A 25448-nucleotide genomic window follows, 5' to 3' on the forward strand; every position below is an offset into this window, starting at 1 on the left:
GGTAACAACAAAAATAATTTTATAATTGGAGGTCATTACAATATGAGAAATTCATTAAAGGGTTACAGCATTAGGAAGGCTGAGAACCACTGCTTTAGACCATGGCTTTTTTGAGTTATAGAAATTCCAGGAAGTACAAAATCCACCAAGTTCAAAACTTAGACTTTTCATGCTCCCCAAATCTAAAATAAGCCCATTCTACCTGTAAGTTTAAAAATACACTCTTCATGACACCTGCTATTAAGAACCAAAAACATGCATAAACTTCAGCTATGAAATTTGCTTCTGTTAAGATCATTGTTACGCATGTCAATTACACAACTGCTCCAATACACTAACCCTCCCCACAAGACAAAGGAAGCCCCTTTGTCTCCAATGTGTGATGTTGTCACACACACACAGGCATTGGCTACTGTCACTAATGCTCCTCACACATGGTATTAAAACTACCAGAGCAATATATTACACCAGTATCCAGAAAGAAGACACCTTAGGTATGGTAGATAACACACACACACACACACACACACACACACACACACACACACACACACAAAAGATTTCTAAAATCTTCAAAGAAATCTGACAGAAACAAAATAGATTATAGAAACATAAACTATAAAAGAGAGAAAAGCATGTCAGCTATGTCTCATTGGCTAGCTGAGATGGAGAAATATCAATATCACATCCAAAGATCTGAGTAATGGTACAAAATCAGTATAATTTCCAAGAGCTGTCTGAAGAAAGAAGGTGGAGCTGAGTGGATGACTCAGCCTTCAAAGTACCTGTCTCACTGTCTCACAGCACGAGGATCTGAGTCCACACACGCACACGCACACACACACACACACACACACACACACACACACACACACACACACACACACAGAATCTGGTACAGTGGCATGTGGCTAATCCCAGCACAAGGACAGTGGAGTCAGGTGAATCCCTGGAGATCTGGCCACACAGCATAGCCAAACCAATGAGTTCCAGACTCAACAAGAGTGCCCGTCTCAAAAGGTAAACGACAGTGGAAGAAGAAATCAAATTTCTGTCTCTGACCTCCACATGCATGTACACCTGCATGCACCCATGCACACACCCAAACCACACGCATGCATGCATGCATGTGTGTACACACACACACATGATCAGAACAACAACAACTGTGTGGAACACATCATGGGAGAGCACACGGCTAGTGGGACACACACAGGAACAACCAGAAGGAAAATGCAGGGAGATGCAGGGGGAGATAAGGCGAGGGTCCAATGCAGGGAGATGCAGGGGGAGATAAGGCGAGGGTCCAATGCAGGGAGATGCAGGGGGAGATAAGGCGAGGGTCCAATGCAGGGAGATGCAGGGGGAGATAAGGCGAGGGTCCAATGCAGGGAGATGCAGGGGGAGATAAGGCGAGGGTCCAATGCAGGGAGATGCAGGGGGAGATAAGGCGAGGGTCCAATGCAGGGAGATGCAGGGGGAGATAAGGCGAGGGTCCAATGCAGGTTACTCAGACCAGGTACAAAAATTACTTTATTCAGCAAATAATGAGAAACAGCACAGCTTCAATTTCTATTAAGCTTGAGATTAAACTGTATTTACCATCACTCAGTGTCATGTGTAACTGTGTCTTGCTTCCTCTGTTGGAGCCTGAAAAGTCATCACATGCTCTGTCTAAAGTTGTCTCTGTGACATCGTTGCTTAACATACATGGAAACACACAACTCAGCACCCTGAGAAGTTCAATCATCTCCAAATAAGCTTTAGGTTTAGTCATTTTTCTTTCTTCTCCTTTTTGTCTGCTGCTTTATTCAAAGCCAAGTGATATATATGCCCATGGGTAATAAGGTCATGGGGTTAAAAGAGCATTATGACAATTAGAACAAGCCAGAGCCCGTTAGTCTACACCGCAGGAAGGTTATCACGAGAAATGCTCTTCCTGTGTCCTTATCAATGCAGTGCACAAAGTATTTGCCCTCAGCTCTTTCTCTGTGATCTACACGGTGTTTACTCCTATCTAACCGCACCAGGCACTGGGGGGTCAGTGGCTCTCTGAGGCCCAGAGACAGAGTAGGAGAGTGGCAGGAACCTGCAAAGTGTCAGAATAGACTCTTAGCTGCTAAACGCGTCAGGGTAAAACTGTTCACCCTAAAAAAAAAATCTCTAAAGAAAATACATAAAATGTGTTCTTACTACTTAAATGTACTCAAGATCACCATGGGAAAAAAGCAGACTGTGTCTGGCTCTTTTCTATCTGCCTAAGTTGGTTCCTTAAAGGTGTAACTCCTATGTGTCTTAGATAGTGTAAGAATATACAAGAATGCTTTAAGAAGGAAAATAAAATTCATGAAAATTAAAATGAAACAATTACAAAGTGGGCCAAGTGGACTGGGCCTAAAGTGTATATAGTCACTGAGAGTTCTTAAAAATAAAGTTCAAGTAGATAAACACACAAAAACAAAGCTATTCTAAAAGATCTGGAAAGAGTACCCAGTTCCTCTTCTAGTCCTGCTCATAGGACTTTTTAGAAACAACTGTCCAGGTCTCTTACAAAGCAGCTTGTCTCTAGATAAATGAAATTATGGGCTTTTTGAAAAGTTGTTCTGGCCATCTTGTATCTTTCAGCATAATCAGCCACGTGTGATAATTTTAGAAAAACATAATATTGGAAATAGATTTTTTAATTGATTAAACTTCCTCTGTGATAATTTCATACATATTCTGACTGCTCTCATCCCAGTCTCTCCAGGCCCCACCCTCTCAACATCTGTCCTGCTAATCTCTTTCCCACATTCATATCTTTGTGTTTGTGTTCCTCTGATTTTGATTAGGGCCTTCTGTGTGGCTTTAAAGTTGGAAGAATCCATTGGAAAGTGGTGGATATGACAGAGCATACAAAACTAAAGACAATAGTTCCCCTTTCCCAGAATCCATCAGTAGCCTACAGGTCAGAGGTACAGGTAGGGTCCCATGAGCCTCTGCCCTATTCACGACTAAGTGTTCAGGGACTTGTCTAATAGAGGACCAGTACAAGTAACAGCAGCTGCTCTGAGTCCATGACTGCACCGGTTTTGTGTGTCTAAAGGATGGGGTATCACTGCCCTTCTCCCAGCTCTTATACACTTTGCCTCCACAATCTTCCCTATCTTCTGATGTGACCATATAAAGGACTTGTTGGGAGCTGAGCAGTCATTTAACACTTGCTGCTGTCTTCGAGGTTTTACAGAATCAAGACGTTGAAAATAAGATTGTTAAAGCTAAACATTTTGTTCATTTTACAACTCCAACAGTGTCAGAAACTTTTCAATTATTTATTTTCCAAAACATTTCAGCTGTCAACTTCTATCAAAGTTCATTAACAAATTTTATTAAGAAAATGTAACACTTACAAATGTTCCACTCAGAGCTGCTCATATTGGTACCTATTTCTAGCTTCCAGATTCTTTCCTTCCCGTTACCTGTTGCTCTAAGATCATGGTGCTTGCCATTTTCCCCAGCTACCATTACAGGCCACACCAGGAGAAATCTGCAGATTAACACTGGGAGGTCACATACTATCTTGACTCCCCAGTGGGAAAGAAAAACAGTGGGAGAAGCATGCTCCAAGGAGGCTCCTCTCCATCCCACTCTATCTTGGCTACCACTGGGGTACAAGTGGGATCAATTCTAGACCTGATGCTGATTCACTTCTAACTACAACTGAGTCCCTGAAAGAGACACAGAGAGAGACAGAGAGAGAGAACGGGGGAAGGAGTGAGGGAGGGAGGGAGGGAGGGAGGGAGGGAGGGAGGGAGAGAATATGTGCTAAAGCTTAACACATTTTCTTACTAACAGCTCTCACCATTATTTATAAGCCTCTGTGCTGCATCTTTCTAATATAAGAGGTCAGAAAACAGCTATTAGCTTAGTTGTAGGGGATATCATATTCTTGAGAAAAAAACAGGTCATCAGCTTGTCATACAGAAATGCTGCCTGGGGAATAGAGATTTATGACAAGGTAACAGACTCCTTTTAAAATACGTTTTACATTTAGACCAGGCAAGGTTTCTAAAACCATGGAAAAACCAAGATGGCAGATGCTCTCAGGGGCCTTAACACATTGGTTCCTCAAGAAGGCCTGGCATTAGCTATTCTGGGGCACAGATGTGTACTCAGCAGATAGCTGCCTCTGTAATGATACAGAGCAACACTTCACTCTTTCCTATACTTCTCTACGGCCTCCTTTTGCTACTGAAGAAGAGAACTGTAGTTAAGATTCATGCAATATAGGGTTGGGGATTTGGCTCAGTGGTAGAGCGCTTACCTAGGAAGCGCAAGGTCCTGGGTTCGGTCCCCAGCCCCAGAAAAAAAAAAAAAAAATTGAAGATTCATGCAATATAAAGGGGCTGGTATGTGCATTAAGAAACATCTGTATTATTGCTAAAATTGCTAATTAAAGATGTCAGAAATCTAGTTAAACACTATTTTAACATATGTGCATAAAAGTACATAAATCAAAGGTGTACATTTTGTCAATATTTTAATGTGGGAATTTAAATTGTTAAAGATCATGTAATATAGATAACTGGAGACCACAATGCCACTAGGAAGGAAGATTGTAAGTGAAACCCAAGAAATAGAAGGTCTGGCTTTATTCACAGGCTTGCTCTTCTGTGCACCCATAATAATACCCAAGTGTCTTGTAATATGCTGTGCATAAGATGGGTTAGCATAGTTAACCTCAAGATGACTTAGAAAGATGCTTCAGTATATAAAGGAGCTTAAAGTATATGCAAATCCTGTCTGGACTGAAGTTGATTTGAAGGCTGCAACCCAAAACATGGCAGATAACCTTAGGTTAATAAAGGTTTCACAAAATATGCAAGGCATACTCATTTATGTATTCACTAGACAGACAGTCCATCCATCTTTACAGAAACAATGCACCATGTACAAGAGCCCTGTCATTATTATCCGTCACTTCCTTAACAGAGAACCTTGAGTTTGTTTTTTCCTTTAAAAAAAAAAAGTTTTTTTCCTCTAATAACTATGACGTTTTATTTCCTCACCTGAAAATCTCTAAACTATATGTTTGTAAGTTGTAAACTTAAGATTTAAACTGTATCAATTGTTCAAAACAATTCTACCCACTGCGTCTACCTTGGCTCCCACGCGCTTCCATTGTATGATTGCGTCAAGGCCCAAGTCTCTACCATTATCTGACCCTTGTTCACTTTCTTCCCTCCCCTCCACCCACCAAACTTTGTCCTTCCTGTCAAAGTTCAGCACTTCCTAGAAAAGTCTCACTGCCTGTTTGATATTGCACTTCACTTTAGTCACCAAAGGAAGAATTTACAGGTGCTTGGCCCCGTCTATAAGACCATGACCGAAATCTGACCTCCTGTTACAATACATGAACTTCTGCCCTACTGATAAGGCTGGCAGATATAAGTAGGATTTTTCAAATAATCCTTTGGGAATTTATAAGCAGCACAGCCATAAAGGGGGGTGAATGGAAGGTCGGTTTCACTAAAAATAATAAATATTGCCATGTTTATTCAAAGTGTGCCTTGTTATGCTCTAGGCCAAAAGTTCAGATAAACACTATTGTAAATGGCAAAATATTAGAACTTTTTGTTACTTGTGTTATGATCCTTCCGTTGAACACCAATAGAACTGCTCACCACCCCCACATGTAAGTCCCTGCCCTGGCACTGAATAGCATGTCCTGAGATGAAAATACTGGATTTGCTTAAGGGTCAGAAGAAGGGTGGCTATCTCTTACAATCATAAACAAACACTGATTAGTATATACTGCTAATATTAAATGGTAAGGAAAAAAAAACCCACACCAGACTGAATTAACATTGTACCTGCCCTAAAAGGGGTTAGAATCTACTGATGAAGAACCCATGAGACTCTCATGGGAATGATTGCTACAACACAGAGACAACACTAGGCCCTACGTAAATGTGGAGAACAAATCTGCTGAGATCAGGCTGCAATATCAGGAAAATTTGCTAAAAGACAGGTATAAAATAAGAAATGGGAAATTAAAGTGAAACAGAATGTTTAAAAAGCAGTGACGTGAGAGATTAGAGAGGTGACTGAGGTAGAAGGGCTGACGTGCAGAGAGGGTGACAACCACAGCTTCAGAATTTGAAGGCAAGATGGTAAGTAACAAGAAAGGTGGAAGACCGCTAAAGAGCCATGAGTGGTTTTGTTCTTCAACATTTCAGGGTCTTACACGTGTCAGTAAGAGGAAACAGGTAGCCCATGTTAGGCATGGCAGCAGCTACATGACTGAGCTCCCTGAAGATAGAGGGAACTTAAGGTAACTGTTTTCACTGTTAGGGTATGGGAAATAAGGCTATGATAAATATGTGAATGGAGGCAGTGGCCTTATGATAATAAAATTCAATTATATTTGCAACATCTGCAGGTCTAGACATGGTACTCAGGAAAACCCAACAAGAGTGACAAGAAAAAAAAAAGTGGCTTCAAGACCACTGAAATTTGAGATGCCTGTAGGGCCAGTGGAGTGTGAGAGACACATCGATGCTAAGTTTCTACTACCTGTGGAATCTCCATAAAGTTGAGTGCAGTGGTTTTCTGTTTGTTTGCTTGTTGCTGTTATCATTGGGGGAGACAGAACCCAGATGCTCACACAATGCTAAGCACATACTCTACTGCTGAGCCCGTACCCAGTTCTAGAACACGTACCTTCTAACAACAAGAAATAGAGCAGCACAAGTAGCACTCTGGGAATAGCGAAGGGCACGAGAAGAGCTGACAAACACCCAAGTAGGCATCAAGTGGTTCAATAAAGATGCCGACAGCCAGTAGCTGGGCAGAAGAGACAGGCAGGGTTTGGGGTTCCTGGGCTTGGGGTGTGAGGAGACCATGAGGAGGAAAAGGATGTCTAAATTATAAGCATATATTACAAAACACATCTCATCAGCTGTGAATTTCCAAAGCTGGGCAACACTATGAACGGTCTTAAAACCTGTGCAGGCAAGGTAAAAATGGTTTAAACATTGCTGCAGAAAATTTGTGAGCATCAAATATTTCACATGTCAAATACTAATGCATAGAATCCTGTTCCAATTAGACAGCTTTCAACTTTGATCATTTCTAAACCAATAGACTGTAATTTTCAAAATTTAAGCCTATATATTCATTGTAAATTAAGAAATAAATTTTAATTGTCAATTTGTTTAATAGTAAGAGTCTAGACCTCCTGAGAACATGTCTATACTTTAAACTGCATGCTTCTGAAAAATGTATGTATGGATCAGCAAATGACAACATCATCTCACCAGACAACTGCCTTTTATTAAATGTCATTTGCCAAGGACTGAGTTGACATCATTTCACTGTCAGTAAAAACACTAAGCAGGAAATTATCTTCCCATTTCATATATACATAAGTGTGAGGCTAGATCACCCTAACACACAGAGAGAGTAAATATGCAAGTGAATGATTTTACTGGTCTGTTAGAATTCTCACTGGAGGCAAATTTGTTCTGTCTTCATAAGAACTTAACAAAGCTTATTATAAAAGGCAGCACATGGTGGTAAAACAGCACTGCCATGTTACCATCATCCTGCAAATGAACTTCTATCCTGGTACACAGCAACGACTTAATGCATAAACCCTCACTTACCTAGACATCCATACATATCCCAATCCATTTCATTCATTAGAGAAATTAGATAAGTATTATAAACTGTAAGCAGATAATAACATTTCCTTCAGCACAGTGGGAATAATAAAACACTAGAGACACTGTTAGTGAATGCTGTCACCTTGGAGCAGGAGGTCTTGGAGGAAGTTGGTCTGAGGTTGAGAGAATAGTTGCTTCTTTGTATGTTTGTTCAGACCTATTTTTGGTTGTTTTTAGGAAAGTTCAAACATTATGACCTATAAGTTAAAAACTAATGAGCCTTATTATCTCAAAATTGAAGATGTCTGTTTCAATAAACACTAAATACAGTTTATACTACAGAGACAAGCTGGAGGGATGTTAGCAATTTCCTACACTATCAGTATCAACTACAGTCTATTAATATCACATTATCACTCTTTTAGCAAACTTCTTTTACAGGTGCTTTACAGAACAAAAGGAATGACTGTCAAAAATGTAAATAATTTTCATAAATCCTTTAATGTATAAAAGCAGGTTATTTTAGGTTAAATATGTTAGATTTGAAACAGAGAAATCAGAATTCATTTCTACTTAGAACCTACCAATCTGCTGATGACTCTTTAAAATCTCATCAGCTATGTTTGAATTTTACAAGGCAAATATAAACAATATTCAAGCAAGAGCAGAGGAGTTAGTTAATACTCGTTAAACAAAATTTTGCTCAAAAGTAAAGTAACAACAACAGCAACTAAGAACTAGGGATTTAATACATGCCTTTATTAGGAAGATGATGTAAAGACTCACCAGGACAGAATATATGTGTAGACACCGATACACAGGAGAGAAATCCACCAAGTCTTGAGCCCCAGGTACCTAGAAACATCCAATTACAAAAATAACATAAAAAGTTATTATGGGGAAACTGAATTGACTTTAGTTTTACTATTCAAGCAGCATTTCTTCTCCAAACCAACTCTATATTCTAAGTGGAAAATTCAAAATAAACAAAAGAATCATGCTCTCAGGCTGAAGAGATGGCTCCCCAATTAAGAGTATTTAGAGAGTCTGAGTTTAGTTCTCAACACGTATATAATACAACTCACAACCACCAGTAACTAGTTCCAGGATATGCACCTCCACCTTCTAGCCTCCATGAGTGCCATTCACAGTTGGCACACACACATACAGAGACATACATACATACACATAAATAAAAAAGAAAAATAAACCTTAAAAAAGTCATGTTCCCAAGCAAGAAATATACTTGTAACTCGAGTAATTCTGTCTCAAAATATGAGAGAGAGAGAGAGACAGAGACAGAGACAGAGACAGAGACAGAGACAGAGACAGAAGAGAGAGAAGGAAGGGACGAAGCGAGGGAGGGAAGGGAAGAAGAATCCCCCAAAAATCTTATTTTTTTACTCTAGCGGCAAGACTAATAACCTGTGCTGACAGAGTCCAGAGCCCCACAGAGATGAGAGAGAAACCTGCTGTGTCTACCTTCAGAGACACATGTCAGCCAAGGGCCACCAGGCAAAGTGCAAAGATGGGGCTGTGACTTTAGTGACTCAATTCTCCTAAAGGGCATAGAGTTTACATAAAGCCAAGTTTCAGTGGTCAAAGACAAACTTGCTACACAAGATGGATGTTTTAAAATGGCCAGACAGTTATTAAAGGGCACAAGTATTAAAATCCTTAAGTCTTTTTCATCAAAATACAGAAGTAACACAGAAAAGAGGGGACACTATATTAAAAATGAGGTGACATATGAAAAGCCAACCCAAGAAGTTACTCAAAGATTTTAACGTGAATAATGAATGATGACTAAACTGGTACACATTAAAATAAAATGTAAGGATTGAGTGAGAATCGAAACCAACTCTCAGGAGTCATACGAGTTTGTGGTCAGAGCAGACTGTGATCTATAGCTCCTTAACTAAGGAAGGAAACTACCATTTGTCATACACAGATTCAGCAAGAATAAAAAGAGACCTGAAAATACATGCTAAACAAAATGAAATAAGAATCGGGGGGAAAGAAAGTACATAAGTCATTACAATAAAGACCTGGCTGGTTTTTCCTGTCACAACGGTAACTATGTGGATCACCAGCACAAAAAAGAACAGACATATCTAAGTCGAGTTAGGCTGACTCGTGGTTGCAGGGCTGGTTCCCTTTCTTTCCTAAAGCAAACATTCTATCTCTTCTCTGGGCACAGCTTCTCTAACCAAGGCTTTTCTCATATCCAAATGGCCTTGTTCTACGCAGCATACGGCAATGCTCGCTGGCTGGTCACCTGGCACTCTACCTTCTGCTTGGCTCCACCAGGCAAATCTGAGGTATCCCATACTTAGTAATGAGTCCTCTGAAGCAAAACAGTGCTATAAGAGTCAAAAGACTCAGCCATGGGTCTCTTATTCCAAGTGACCATTTACCTCTATATAAAGGCAGCAAGGAAACTTCAAGGAAATTTACTTAACCAGAAAAAAAAAGAGCTAAACACACATCAAAAGAAAAAAATTAAGATTTGTAAAAAGATTTAAGCTACATAGAAATAATATATGCACATGGAAAAAAGACAAAGAAAAGAGAGTAAAAGTAAAGTAGAGCTATACAAGAAATGAAATTGTTTATTTAGAACAATGTAGTTACTTAGGATATATATAAAAGAACAAGAATTTTTCTTGCCTAATTTTGAGGAGCAAATTCTGCCACAGCCTTGTTTCACAGGTTCTTCACAGTTTGTTTATTTAGGTTTGCTTTGTCACAAAGCCAGTTTCTCTCAAAAAAGGAACCCACTGGAAGCCATTCTCAGGCAGAACCTTGGCCCACTGACTTGTCAGAGCCATCCTTACAGAATGAACAGTAATAGTAAGGGACATTTCCCCAGAGAGCTGAAAAAAGTAAGCTTGCAGGCCTTTTAGCAAAGAAAGGCATTGTTGCTAACAGTTAGTATTGGTCTATCTATCTCCACTCACTCTAAAAGGTACCTCAGGCAAGGTGGCAAACTTCTTTCCTGTCATCTACAACAAATCTGTTTTCTGACTGTTTATAGTGTCCTGAACTATAGGTATTTGGTCTACTATTTCTTGGTCCTGAAACTAACATAAAGAAATTCTCCTAACTATATGCACATCTGTCTGTTTTGAAAGCTCCAGGGAGAGAGCTAGGCAAAAAGTAAAGGAACAAAAAGAGGCTCCTGCTTGCTAGCTCTCCCTCCGTCCCTCCACAAACAGCCCAGTATTTAGAAAGCCTTTTTCCTCCCTGCTCCCCTCTGAGAGCACACTAGGAGTGAGCACGGTGAAGATCGGAGAGTGCTGTGAGGATAGAGGCATGTCAAGTATGCACTGACTCATGCTGCTTTGAGCTGGACTTGTTTTCTCTGCTTCTACTAATGAAAAAGAATCACCCACATCTACAGAAGGCAAGGGGAAGAGCAGCAAGCATGGCATGAAGGAATGTCACTCTTCTGCACGATGGAATGTGGGTTCCAAAATCTCAAACACGGTGGAGGAGAGCTCTGGGAAAGCAATGGCCTAGTGCGCTAGCAGCAACTTGTCTGCCTCTAAGCTGCTCTGCAGGGCAGGGTTCATAGGTGCTTCCTCCCTCCTTTCTTTGCCTCCCCTCCCCTGGAGTTGCAAAGAATGATTCAAGCAGATTTAGGTTTCATCAGGGAGGGGTCCAAGGACACGTTCCTAAGCTAACAATGACTGCCTCTAATGCTTTCTGTCTCCTAACAAAAGCCATGACTCTTATCGGCCTCATCTAATTTTTCCTTTCCAAAGTAAATAACAGGGCCCTTGCATTTTACACATGTCCAAATTTGACAAATTATTATCCATGGAGCCTGGAACTGATAAGAGATAACTTTGTGGTAGGACCCTGTCATTTCCTATTATAAAGGCTTTCTTTGGGGCTACAACAACATGATTAAAATAGTTAAACATTTCCTGTGCCTGGCAGTCAGGAACCCATGACATTAAGACTCTAGAGTCTGTATTTTTCTAGAAGTTCAACTAGACCTAGGAAGATACCAGCAGTGACCAAAAACAGTACACAGGATACAACCCTGCTTTGTGTCTAATGCTAAGAACTCACATGAAATCGCTTCATCACCAAGGACAGCAGCTGTCTTAACTGCTTGCAGGAGCAAGTAAATGCCTCCCACCAGCCAAACACACAGGATGTTCTCAAAAAGCAACCATTGGTAAGCTTTTAGATGTTGTAGCTATGATCTGTGACCCCAGAGAATGTCATATAAGCTAAGAAAGTTTTAACAACACAAATAATAGCTATTAAAAGGATGTTAGAGCAGCTGAACCACAGGAGCAGACAGGGAAACAATTACTGAGTGTTAGTGCCATTTCACAACTACACAGACAACACGTCTCATCTGAGCTAATGCTTCCCAACTGTTGTCTATAGAATATTTGTTAAACAGCACTTACATAAGATACATAACCCAGTATCCATCACACAAGCTTTCTATAACGGACCAAAAAATTATTCAAGGACAGAAGAGAATACAGGATAAGAAAAGCAAATGTATAAATGGAATTTATGACACCTGAAAATAATCTTATAACTTTGTAAACACTATTTCTTAAAGAAGATCTGAAAATTTAGAGTAAATGTGGACTCATGGTCAAGAAGAAAAGAGTTAACATTTCTGATCATGAAAATGTTTGAGAAAGACCAGGACCTGATTTACATGCTATCTTTTCCTTCTTTAATAGATCTTGGTTCAGGTAAAGGAAAATGGAGAGTGGGCACTGGAAGATCTTCTCATCAAGCACAGGGGACACCATTATACATAGAAGATTTCTGACTTAGAGTGAGTGATGCCACTCAAGCCTCAACTTTCCTAATCATCCCTCCCCAGGAAGAGTCTTGGTAAGTAACTACTGCCTCAGTTTGACAGACTTACCAAGGAAAGCTAGCTAAGGTTAGGTGTCCTGCCATGCCCAGGAGGCAAAGGCAGAAGAACCTTGCGTTTGAAACCAGCCTAGACTACATCTCAAAATCTTGTCTCAAAAACAAAAATACATAAACGAACTTATCTAACGATAAATGTTCCTGCTTTGTTGCTGAACAAGTGAAGTCTTATACGAGGGAAACAAAACACAAGAGAGAGCTTCTTTCTTCCCTGCATCCCAAAGCAACAAATGGATAATGATTCCCCGGCACTGCTCATAAAGACAGAACATTAGTCCACTCTAGCTTTGCTGTTCACACTTTGCCCCAGAAGACAAACATACAAATACCTGCTCTCGCTCACCTGTGTGCACATTCCTCACTTATTTTTCTCTTAAGAAGCCTTCCAAAGTAGATGGATTGAACAAAAAGAGGCTCAAAGGAATTTAGGTATGTTTCTCACTAATTATTTGAGCCATTTTCCACCTTCAAAATCTTTCTGATTGCCACTACACACAAAGCAATTTCTTGGTATTAGTAAATGAGTGCAGGAACCGGGGCCCATTTCTAAGCATTAGATGGATCTGAAGTCATTAAATGTACCAGCCATTCTCTGCAGGGAGCAAACAAGAAATGACTAGCTAGAGAGAATAGGCCTTTGCATTCAGAGATTCAATTGAAGCTGCCCATATTACGTTTGGAAGCCAGGAAATACCTACAGACATTTTTCACCAAGATGCTTTCTAAACTATTTTGCTACCAGAAGTTCAAGTGAAAAGAAAGGTAGAAATCATTTAGACATAGGCTCTCATAAAGTAGTCTAGACATCGCAGACTAACAAACCAGGAGGGAGCAGAAGTCGTACAGCTATAGAGATACTCTAAATTTGACCAGAGCTCAGTCCTGAAAAGTTAAAATTTCCCTACAAAGATGCTCTCAAATAATTAGGACCCTTTATGGGAAATCCCTAAAAGAAATAACACTTACGTTGTTCAAGTATTTGTACTAAACAAAGTTTTTTTTTTTAAATCACCATTTTTCCTTATTGAGGCACTGCAAAACTCTGTGGCCAAAAGCAAAGAATAACCTCTTCAAGATTCTCTGCTTTGGTCTGAAAACCGCAGCTGCCTTTATGTAAGCAGGGTCTAGTTCATACAGATACTCAAAATCATTAGGGGCGGGGTAGTTTAACAGTAAACTCCATACTGTACACAAAAGGCTGAGAAATTCAGAGTAAACACAAATGTATAGAAACAACTGTTATAGCACTGTATAGATAATGTCCTTGTCCCCAGAACATAGTCCTAAAAATGTACAAATTGAAGGGGGCAATGGAAGGAAAGGGAAGAGAAGTGGGTAGGAGGAGGAAGAGCATAAAGCAGGAGAATAGATAACAGAAAGAGACACACAATTTCACTGGTCATCTCTAGGTGAAAAATCATTGTGAAAATGAAGAAGACATGAGGCGACTTCACCCACCGTCCCAGGGGTCAAAAATGAAAACTGCGCCAAGATGCCACTCTTAACTGTTAAGCTTGGAAAAACTGAAAAGATTTTTAAAAATCTCTGTTAAGATAGACAGGAAATAGATGTGAGTGTGCAGAATCACCTTGAGGTAGAATTTCTAGACCAGACAGTAAGGATATGGCAACCTCAGGAGAAATGCACAGGGTGTCTTACAGAACGACTGCCTTTTTTGACATCTTCACAGCAGTGCCTCAGGACACAGGGCCTCACGGCAGCCTTGCCAGAACTGTTTCGTTGGTACACTTTCAATATACCTACTGTAAGAGGTGTAAAGCTGAAACAATGTTTTTGTAAGAAAATGTTAGAAATCACTATGCTTCCTCATATGGAGTGACTTACTAAACTAAACTAAATTACATACAGAAAGGAGCCTTCCTATTTGGTAGTGAAGTTAAAATGAGGAGAGTTCCCATGAACCAACATGATCTTCAGAACATATTTCCACATGAAAAAATATGTATGTATTATGCTATTTACCATAATGAATATTAAAAGACACACACTAATAATGCTGGCATTGCAGAGGCTGAGTGGATGGGCAAGGAGAAGGGACTTCACAAAACACAACTCCTCCTGCAATTCGCCTTTTGAAGCAGGTTTCTGCTCACAGTTTTAACTGCTAAGGCTAGAGGGAGCCTGAAACACTACTAGACAGTCTAACCCCACAGAACTAGAATGTGAGATACAGGCCTGCTTGAAGACACAGGGAAGATACAGAAGTAACCTGTGATGGGGGACATGAACAGCTGGGGACTGCACTTGGGTTGCTTATTCAGTGACATCATTGTTCAAAGATGAATTTCCTGAACACAGTCACTATGTTGCAATGCAATCAAGAAATGTCATTCCCAAGAAACAAAACAACATTTGCCATTTTCTACTCAGTGGCTGGGTTCAGGGAGAGGAAAATGATGGCCAGTTCCTCCAGTGATGATTTAGCAGGGTAAAGATAAGCCACACATGTAATCTAAGTGATATATCTGCCAGAAAGTAAATAAATAAAATAAAAATGAAATATTTAAAATATGCTCTGACGTTTCCATTCAACCTTCTAAACTCTCTGGTTGTCACCTGGTTATGCATACAAACACCCACTTTACTGCTAACTCTAGGAATGCACAACGTTGGGAACATGATGAGGGCTGCCATCATTTCCCACTGTACTCTCGTAATCAAAACATATCACAAAAGCAATCCTTGGGCTGTTAGTACAATGAAACACTGCATTCTCACCCCTCATTGTTGGATGGGGATCTAATATAGACAATATCGTATTTTCCTCAAAAACAGAATAGGGCAATGAGTGACCACTAGTCTGCAGGCCGTCCTGCAGGGACTCTGACACCTTGCTGCTAAGGGTCAGTTATATGTTCATTGTTTTGTTTTGTTTCATTTTTTTTCTTTTCTTTTTTTCAGAGCTAGGGACCAAACCCAGGGCCTTGCGCTTGCTAGGCAAGCGCTCTACCACTGAGCTAAATCCCCAACCCCTTGTTTCATTTTTTTTAAGACAGAAAAACAAAATGAAATTGGGTGGGCAAGAAGATGGAGAACAATCTGAGAGGAGTTGGAGAAGGGATAATATGACCAAATATTATATGAAATTCTCAAAATAATGAATAAAATATTATTTTATAAATGATGTATTTATTTTTATTTTATGTGTATAGGTACTTTACCTGCATGTATGTCTGTGCATCACATGCATGCAGTGCCTGAGGAAACCAGAAGAGGGCCTCAGATTCTCTAGAATAAGGGTTAACAGACAGTTGGGAATGACTATGGTCTTCCTCGAAAACAGAGGAGCCATGAGGTCCCATGTATTAATTGTTGATCTTAGTTCCTGAGCTGCTGGTGTTCTGTTCAGGAAGTTGTCTCCTGGATCAATGCATTCAAGGCTATTCCCTACTTTCTCTTTTTTTTTCTACCTCCTCCTCTTTTGGTTTTTATTTTTTCCTCCATCTTTATTAAATTGGGTATTTCTTATTTACATTTCCATTGTTATTCCCTTTCCCAGTTTCCAGGTCAACATCCCCCTAATACCTCCGCCTCCCCTTTTATATGGGTGTTCCCCTCCCCACCCTCCCCCCATTACCGCCCTCCCCCCAAAAATCTCGTTCTCTGGGGGTTCAGTCTTGGCAGGACTAAGGGCTTCCCCTTATGACTAAAGATGTTGAACATTTCTTTAGGTACTTCTCAGCCATTCGGGATTCCTCAGTTGTGAATTCTTTGTTTAGCTCTGAACCCCATTTTTAATAGGGTTATTTGTCTCCCTGCAGTCTAATTTCATGAGTTCTTTGTATATTTTGGATACTTTCTCTTTTATTAGATTTAGTGTATCCAGTTTTATGTTGATGTCTCTAATACACCTGAACTTCAGTTTTGTGCAGTGTGATAAATATGGATCTACTTGTATTCTTCTACATGCAGACATTCAGTAAAACACCACCATTTACTGAAGATTATTTCTTTCTTCTAATGTAAGGCTTTTGGCTTCTTTGTCAAGAATCAAGTGTCTATAATGGGTTTATTTCTGGATCTTCGATTCAATTCCATTGATCAACCTGTCTGTTTCTATACCAATAACATATAGTTATTATTACTCTATAGTTCAGCTTGAAATCAGAGATTGAGGGAATGGCCAACCAATGACTGCCCCAACTTCAGACCCATTCTATGGGAGAGATCCAACCCCTGACACTGTTAATGATGTTCTCCTACCCCTGCAGGCAGGAGCCTAGCACACCTGTGATCTGAGAGGCTTCATCCAGCAGCTGATGGGAACAGATGCAGAAATTCACAACCAAACATGAGGCAGAGCTCAGGGAGTCTTGTGAAAGAGGTGGGGAAGGATCAAGGGAGCAGAAGGGGTCAAGGACACCACAAAAAGACCTACAGAGCTAACTAACCTGGGGTCATGGGGGCTTACAGAGACAGCACCATGTATGGATTGGACCTAGACCTCCTAGACATATGTACAGATATGCAGCTTGGTCTTCATGCTCGTTCCCTACAACTAGAGTGGAGCAGTCTCTGACTCAGACTCTGTTGCCTGCCTTTGGATCCCTTCCCCTAGTTGACTGCCTTGTCTGGCCTCAGCGGGAAAGGATGGACTTGGTCCTGATGAGACTCGATGAGTCAGGGTGGGTTGATACAGGCTGGGAGGGGCAACATGACTCCCCTTCTCTGAAGAGAAGGGTGGGAGAGGGAGGAGAAGACGGAGGGGGACTGTAATTAGGACTTAACATGAAAAAATTAATGAATGAATGAAAAAGAAAGAAATTGCCATCTCTCTAACCCAACAAAAACATTATTTGTAAATTATTTTAAATTTAAGCATGACAACTGCATGCTAACAACTTAGCCACTGTCCTGTGGCCCTGCTGGTAGTAGACATTTAGGCTGTGAGACACAGAAGATGCTAGTCACTAAGGACGTGCCTCTCAAGTGGATATCAAGCCTCTGGTCCCTTGAAGTACTGTGCATTCGTGAGCATCCTTCCCTGTCCTTCCCTGTCTCTGATAAGGAGCAGCCGGGGTCTACCACACACCACCTCCTACTGTGCATCACTCTATCCCAGCAGCAAAGCAAGAGACAGTCAACCACAATAGTACACTAACACAGCTAATAATTTAATTTATTTTTGTTTGTTTTGTTTGTTTGAGACAGGTTTTCTGTGTAGCCCTAGCTGACCTGGAACTCACTCTGTAGTCTAGACTGGCCTCAAACTCAGAGAACCATCTGCCTCTGCCTCCTGAGTGCTGGGATTAAAGGAGTGCAGCACTACCAACTGGCAATTTAAAAAGTTTTAAAGCATTGTGCTGGCCAAGAACTGCTTCATGGCTGCTGACCTGACCAATGAATATGAGTGCTCTATATCTCACTCTAACTTACTGACAATGACGCCCACTGTCTGCAACCTCCTGCCAATGTGTTATGATATGAATATGTGCCAATGAATATGTTGGCATTGGAGTAGCATTATTTTTAAAGGAAAACAAGATAAATTAGTATCATTTTCTGCAAAAGCACAAAGGTAACAGAACTAATACTTCCTAAATATGTATTGTTTGTCCATCTTCCTGTCAAACTGTATTAACAACTGAACTGTGGTGCCTGGATAATTCTTCTGATGACTGTCCTCCGAACAACCCAACAAGCAGCTGAAAGAGTCAGATGCAGATATGTGCACCCAACCGACAGACGCTTCTGACCCCTCTGGTTGAATTAGGGGAAAGCTGGAGGAAGCTGAGGAGGAGGGCAACCCTGTAGGAGGAGCAGCAGTCTCAATTAATCTGGACCCTAGAGAACTTTCAGACACTGGACCACCAACCAAGCAACATACACCAGCTGCTATGAGGTCCCCAGCACATGTACAGCAGAGGACTGCTGGGTCTGGGTTCAATCAGAGAAGATGCACCTAACCCTCAAGAGACTGCAGGCTCCAGGGAGTTTAGAGGTCTGGGGGTTGGGAGTCTAGGGGTGGGACATCCTCGTGGAGACAAGGGGTAGGGAGGAGGTATGGGATGTAGAACAGTTGGAGGGTGGATGGGGAGAGGAATAAAATCTGGAGTGTAAAAAATAGAATAATTAAATAAAAAGAAGGAATATTAAGAAATGGTTAAATGCCAAATATGACTAGCTAAGCAAAATACATCATGATTATGACCCATTCATTACTTTCACCCCCCCCCCAGAAAAAAACAAAGAACTGTTACTAGCAAATACTTTCCTTTGCAACCCTGCTCAGTAGTAAGAGGCTAACTCCATCACAAGGAATAGCTGAGGAGAGTGAGATTGACTGTATTAGCTGCTTTAACATGAGCATTGGTTTTCATCCACAGTGACAAACTCAAGGCTTTATCCTTCCCTTCCCCCAAACTATTCTGCTTCTTCCATCTCTAGCACAAAATCAACTTCAATGATTTACTAACTATCTGGTTTCTGTATAAATGGCCATGCTATAGGTGTTTGGGTTTACCTACTGATCTCATTCCCTGATTTCTAATCAGGCCATCATTAAGGTAAAGATATAGTAAACACCCTAAAACGCCATTATTCAAAGAATATATTAAAGATATACCCATTAAAAGATATAGTAAACACCCTAAAAACGCCATTATTCAAAGAATATATTAAAGATACACCCATTAAAGGCACAGGGAAGAGGCTTTGGAGATGGTTCTGCTGGGACAGTGCTACAGTGATGCATGCCTATGAACCTAAGGATGGGGAAGCAGAGGCAAGGGGATTCCTAGGGCTTGGTGGCCAACTAGACTAGCTAAAGCAGAATAAGTGATCTCCAGGTTCACAGAGAGACTATCTCCAAAAATAAGGTAAGAAGCAACTGAGGAAGGCATCCATTAGCAACTTCTGGCTTCACATGTACACATATGCCTACATGGCCCCAGTGCCAACCACAGAAAGAGAAAGCATAGATGTGTAAACTTACTAAATTAGAATCAGATAATTCTGTTCAAATTCTTGATAATGTATTATAAGTAATAGAGTTTTAAAAAGTAAAATATAATTCTCCTCTGAGTACTGCATTTTAGATTTTTCCCTTTTTTCTTTGAGTGCATTTGTTGGTTTGTTTGTTTGATTGTTTGTTTGTTTGTTTTGGTTAATTAGGTGTTTGGGTTCTGGAGAAAGTCCCATATACCCTAGGCTGGCCTCAAACTCACTATATAACTAAGCTTTGCCTTAAACTTGTGATCTGCCTGTTGCCATCTCCCAAATGTTGAGGTTACAGATAGAAACATGCACATGGCTAAATTTACTGCTACAAAATATTTTAAAACATTTTAACAAAAAATTGAAGATAAAACTCAAGCATTTTGTGACCAGATTTTACTCATGCATTTTTAAAAGCTTTCTTAAGGTTCTCTTCAGGCTTCTAACTCAAAGTGTACTCAGAGTCAAAAGACACCACCTTCACATGGAACCCTGGTAAGAATGCAGGCTCTCCCGGGCTCATCTCTACCTACATCTTAATGTAATGCCCAGAATCTAGATCTTAATGTGAGTCCCAAGGAGTCCTAAGCACACATAACTTTAAGAAGGGCTGTTCTATAAAAGAAGTTCTTCACTTGGTGCCTGGGGTCAATGCATTTCCTAAATCCTTAAACTTAACATTCTCACACAAATGCACACATCTTCCCAGGAAGAAAGACTAAATGTCTGTACCAAGCTTTCAAGGTAATATATGACCACAAATAGACTAAGAACCTTGCCCTGTAGGAGTCTATGCCATAGTTACCCTGCTTTTGGATTCCAAGTTACTTCAAAAACTATGCTGCTCTCAATGAGGTCTGCTGAAGAACGACAAGAATGAAGGTCAGAACGTCACAGTAGGTCACGAAAGACCTTATCACAAGAATTTATTCACAACATGCAAGAACTATGCCAAGAAGCCAGTTTGGAGACATCTAAACAAATAATTCTCTACATGAGGTTTGAGATTAAGAATGTGCACTTGAAGAAGATTCAAACTGAGAAGTAAATAAATATAAGGTAGGGAATTTTTTTAAGAGAGGATGCCATTAGAAAGTGAAGTGCTGAATTCTTGTTCTAAGAGCTCAATCAGCAAATCTCTACTGCTGACTGGTGTCTAACTGTGATGTGGGGTCATTTTAGAATATTACCGTCTTAGTACATTCTTCTAATACTTCTTTTATGAGGCTCCTGCCAATATATTTCATGTCTCCCACCTTTTTCATTCTCTCTGAACCTCACTGGCTAAAGCAAAGGAGCATGGCACACAGACTCAAAGGGATAACCTTGGGAATGTCAGGGAATTAGTAATGAAGACTGACTCCTGCACAAAGAATCAGTTGATACATCAGAACTGGGTATCTGGGTATATATTTTATTCTCTGCTTTTCCCCTCCAGTCATCTCTTTTGGGTATACACACACACACACACACACACACACACACACACACACACACACACACACACAGACAGACAGACAGACAGACAGACAGACAGAGATAGATAGATAGATAGATAGATAGATAGATAGATAGATAGATAGATAGATATAGATATATATTCTCTCTAAGGGTGTAGACTGTGACTAGCTTCTGTTTCCATAAATCACAGAGCAAATTTCACTCTATTACATTAAAACATTAAACAAATGTTTTGGACATGCAAAATATCAAAAAGGATTACCTCATCTTTGTACCCATGCATGTGAACGCTGAAGTTAGAGTCAGTTATAACATGCTTCCCATCACACACTAACTCTCAGAAGACCCAGATTCAGTTCCCAGCACCCAATTCCCAGCTGTGAGCTGCCAATGACTCCAGTTCAAGGGGATCTGATGCCCTTTTCTGACCTACACAGGAACCAGGCACACACATGGCAAACAGATATACATGCAGGTAAGACATTCATACAATAAAAACAAAGGTGCTTTTAGGATAAATGAATCTACCATATGACCTACAATATAACAACCCCTTGCATATACCCAAGAACTTGACATGTACTCCACAGATCCTTGGTCAGTCATACTCACTGCTATCCTTGGTTGCCACCAAGAGGTGGAAAGTAAACCTCTATTGCTGAAGACACCACGCACCTCAGAAACAAGGTGCAGAGATCTCTAAGCTGGAACTGAACTGAATGCTGCTCTCGGAGGACTAGTATCCATGGTACCAGAAGGCGCCATGCAAGTTTCCAAAGGAGGGAGGTAATTATCAGTCCTACCCAAATCTGATACCTATGAATCACATAACAAACAGCATGATATGATAACCTGAAGGGTATGCAGTGGCATACAGGCCTCAACAGTAACCAACAGCTCTCTCGCTGGCCTTAAGCAGTAGCCAACAACTCTCTAATTGGACTTAAGCACCACTTAACAAGAAGGAAACCACATCTGGTGCTGGAAATCTTGCTAACTACTCAGTGCTAATGAAGTCATGGTTATTGGAAGAAAATATACAACCAGTATTTCTTATTAAACCAGCAAAATCTCTAACAATACTCTGTATTTGACCTTATATCCATAGGTAAGTGCAGTCTTCACCCCTCATGAAGGAAACTTCTCTATAATAGGCTGAGACCATTACAGAAAACCACAACTGTCAAAGAGTTGTGGAGCCCAGTCCCACGGGAAACATCTATAAAAACTCCCACACATTAAGATTGTAAGAGCCAGAGGATCGGGGACTTTGTTGCAAGATTTTATCTCCTTCTAACATCAGAAGCTGTACCCATAAAGTCTCATCAACATGACATCCCAAATATGATGAGTGAGGACAAAACCAGTGACCAGCCAAGGTATACAGGGAAAGCCCATGAAGCCTCAACCCTACACCAAGAACTAAGCAGCTAAGGGAAGCTGGGGGTAAAAGAGGGGGTATTTATCAGGGAAGAGCACACAAATTGGAAGTTCAGGGCCAATGGTCAACTTTGAAAACATGTAACATTATACAGACTGAGCAGGTCATGCAATAACAATTAGATTAAAAAGAGGCTATGCTTTGGAAGGAGAACATGGAGAATATATGAGTGGGTTTGGAGGGAAGAACTGTTGTAATTGCATTATAATCTCAAAATCAAAAAGTGAATAAACTTTACTGCAATGGTATATTTACTAAGACATCTTACTATCCAAGTACAGAAGAGATTAAAATAAACTCTCCATTTTCTTTCTGAAGTTCTCAGGATTGAGCATCTCATGCGTGGTATAAGCACTCAGCCACATAGCTATTTGCAGCCTATTTTATTCAGAAAGGGATCACTAAGTTTTCCAAAATGGCCTGGAACTCACTCTGCAAAAAGAAGCTGTGCCCTGCCTTTGAGATCCTCCTGCTTCAATCACCCTAGTAGCAGAATCACGACTTTGCCATCAAGCCTGTTGCTTTCAGGCAGTTTCGTAATTAGTGTAACTTATTTACATAATAAACATACTCTAATAGAGTATACATCTAAAGTAAAAATGATGATGACAATTAATATGAAAAATAATGAAAAAGTGCTACACATGACAGTCCCTGAGTCATTCAAAAAAATAACTTCAATGCTAATATTTTATGGATGATGTGGCTATTCATTTTTCATCCAAAACAATTTAAACAGGCCAATTTGATTCTTTTAAGTCTACAAGGAATAATAATAATAATAATAATTCCACAATGGAAGGTGCCAACAAAAAGTAATGGAAATAAGACAAAAACTCATTTCTTGACTACATTCTATGTGAATATTAATTTTTTTAAAACAAAAATGTGGCACTCCTAAGATTATCATGTTAAGCAAAATAAAATAAACTTAAAAAAAATAAATAAATGCTTTCTCTCTCACATGCAGCATTCACATAGGTAGAATGAAGATGAGCAGGGGGCCTTGTGAAGAAGGCACCAGTGAAGGAAGTTGGGGGACAAAGGAGGGAAATGAGAGGCTGAGTATGAACAAAGTATAGAAAACATATTGAATGCATTTCTAGGAAAATACCAAAAGTAATATCAATTTCTACAATGAATATAAGGAAGAAGAAAAAGAAGAGGAAAAAGTGAGTAAGTATTAACCTTTGTTGATCTCAAGAGACTGTCTCAGACTCAGTGGAGTCTACTTTCAACTAGGCTTTGAGTCAGGCCTACATCCCTTTTCCATTCCTGGATGGAGTATCCATCCTATCAGTAGGGAATCAAAAATAGTGATTTTTTTTCAAAAAAAAATATTTAAAATGTAAATTACCTTCATGCAGCTTCAATTTCTTTAAATCAGGGATAAATGGACTTTAACACTGACAATGTCCTGAAAATCACATAGCTATTAAGTGAATAAGCACATTTCAAAATCAAAAAATTGGGGTTGGGGATTTAGCTCAGTGGTAGAGCGCTTGCCTAGGAAGCGCAAGGCCCTGGGTTCAGTCCCCAGCTCCGAAAAAAAGAACCAAAAAAAAATAAAAAAATAAAAAAATAAAAAAATAAAAAAATTGCCTCATTTCACCAACTTGATTATTTCTTACCTCTTCATCATCTTCCTCATCTTCCACATCCAGAATTCCAGAATCCTGTTCAGACTTTGGGCTTGTGCTCTCCACCTCTGTATCAAAGATTGTATAAACATCTTTCTTAGATTTTCTCTTGCTACCTAGTCTAGGCTGCTGCAAGACAATGTTATCCAGGTTTCTTTGCTGTTGGGCCTAGGATATAAAGAAAATACAGAAAATAATGAAAAATAGAAGAAAAAATCCCCAAGTTTCCAACAAACTAATTTTGAGCAAATCAATACCTGTAATTGTAGAGAACAAAAACATTACATAATATAATTTTTAGACCTAAAAGTAAAATTAAACACAGTAATGCATACATGTTGTGTGAAATAGTCTTGTGTAGCCCAAACTGGCTTCAAATTTGCTCTAGGTTCAAGTGAGAAACTGAGTCAATAAATGCAGTGGAGAATAATCAAGGTAGAAACCCAACATCAATGAAGGGCCTCCACAGTCACATGTACATATACATACATATCACACACACATACACACACACACGCGCACGCGCGCGCGCGCGCACACACACACACACACACACACACACACACACACACACAAAGGTAAAAGAGAAAGAAAAAAACTGGTAATGGCACTGTCCTTAAGAAACTTGAGTAGCCAGTGGTGGTGGCTCATGCCTTTTTCCCAGCACTTGGAGGCAGGGGCAAATGGGTCTCTGTGAGTTCAAGGCCAGCCTGGTCTACAAAGAAAGTTCCAGGATAGCCTGGGCTACACAGAGAGACCTAGAGAGATAGAGATGACAGAGATAGAGGGAGAGAGGGAGGGGGAGAGGTAAGGGGAGAGGCAGAGGGAGAGGCAAGGGGAGAGGCAGAAAGAAGAGGAAGAGGAGAAGAAACAACAACAACCTGGGTAATCTGTTTAAGCCCATAATGTTCCAGAAACATTTCTCCATGAAACTTAGCCTTTCTGTACCATGCCAAGGTACAAGATTTGAGCTCATGACCACTATAAGTCAATATATTTCTCATCAATGCCAAGTTGAAATTAGTTCATGAGAAAGTAAGTGTCACTGAATCTAAATGAGATTAAGGAATTCAAGATAAATCTTCATATTAGAAGCTAGTTAAGGCACTGGTCAAATGAAACAACTATCACAAGCCAGAAAAACTTGAACTATGTGAGCTAGTTTCAATCAAGACAAAGTCAAAAAGAATCTACATTCCAGAGATTTGAATCAATGCACAAACTTGTTTCCCTGCATATTATCCATTGACATTCTGGGTTCACTTACATCAAATCCATGGCCTCAGTGACAAACTAAGCTCAAGCATCCACAAACAATTCAGGTCTGTACAAAGGACAGGCATTCATGATCTCAGGTTGAGGACCGCATTCCTTCTACACCCCTCG

General features: G+C 40.1%; 1 protein-coding gene across 3 annotated transcripts in view; it reads right to left on the reverse strand.

Annotated features, from left to right (window-relative positions):
• Nucleotides 1-25448, reverse strand: part of Exoc6b (exocyst complex component 6B) — a 455447-nt gene that overhangs the window by 276829 nt on the left and 153170 nt on the right. For all 3 annotated transcript variants that reach the window (NM_001109246.2, XM_063286527.1, XM_063286526.1), the window contains 2 exon segments: nt 8433-8501; nt 24054-24230. In NM_001109246.2, the coding sequence (NP_001102716.1) occupies nt 8433-8501; nt 24054-24230 (246 nt within the window).

The sequence above is a fragment of the Rattus norvegicus genome, chromosome 4, assembly GCF_036323735.1.
Source record: "Rattus norvegicus strain BN/NHsdMcwi chromosome 4, GRCr8, whole genome shotgun sequence".
NCBI lineage: Eukaryota > Metazoa > Chordata > Mammalia > Rodentia > Muridae > Rattus > Rattus norvegicus.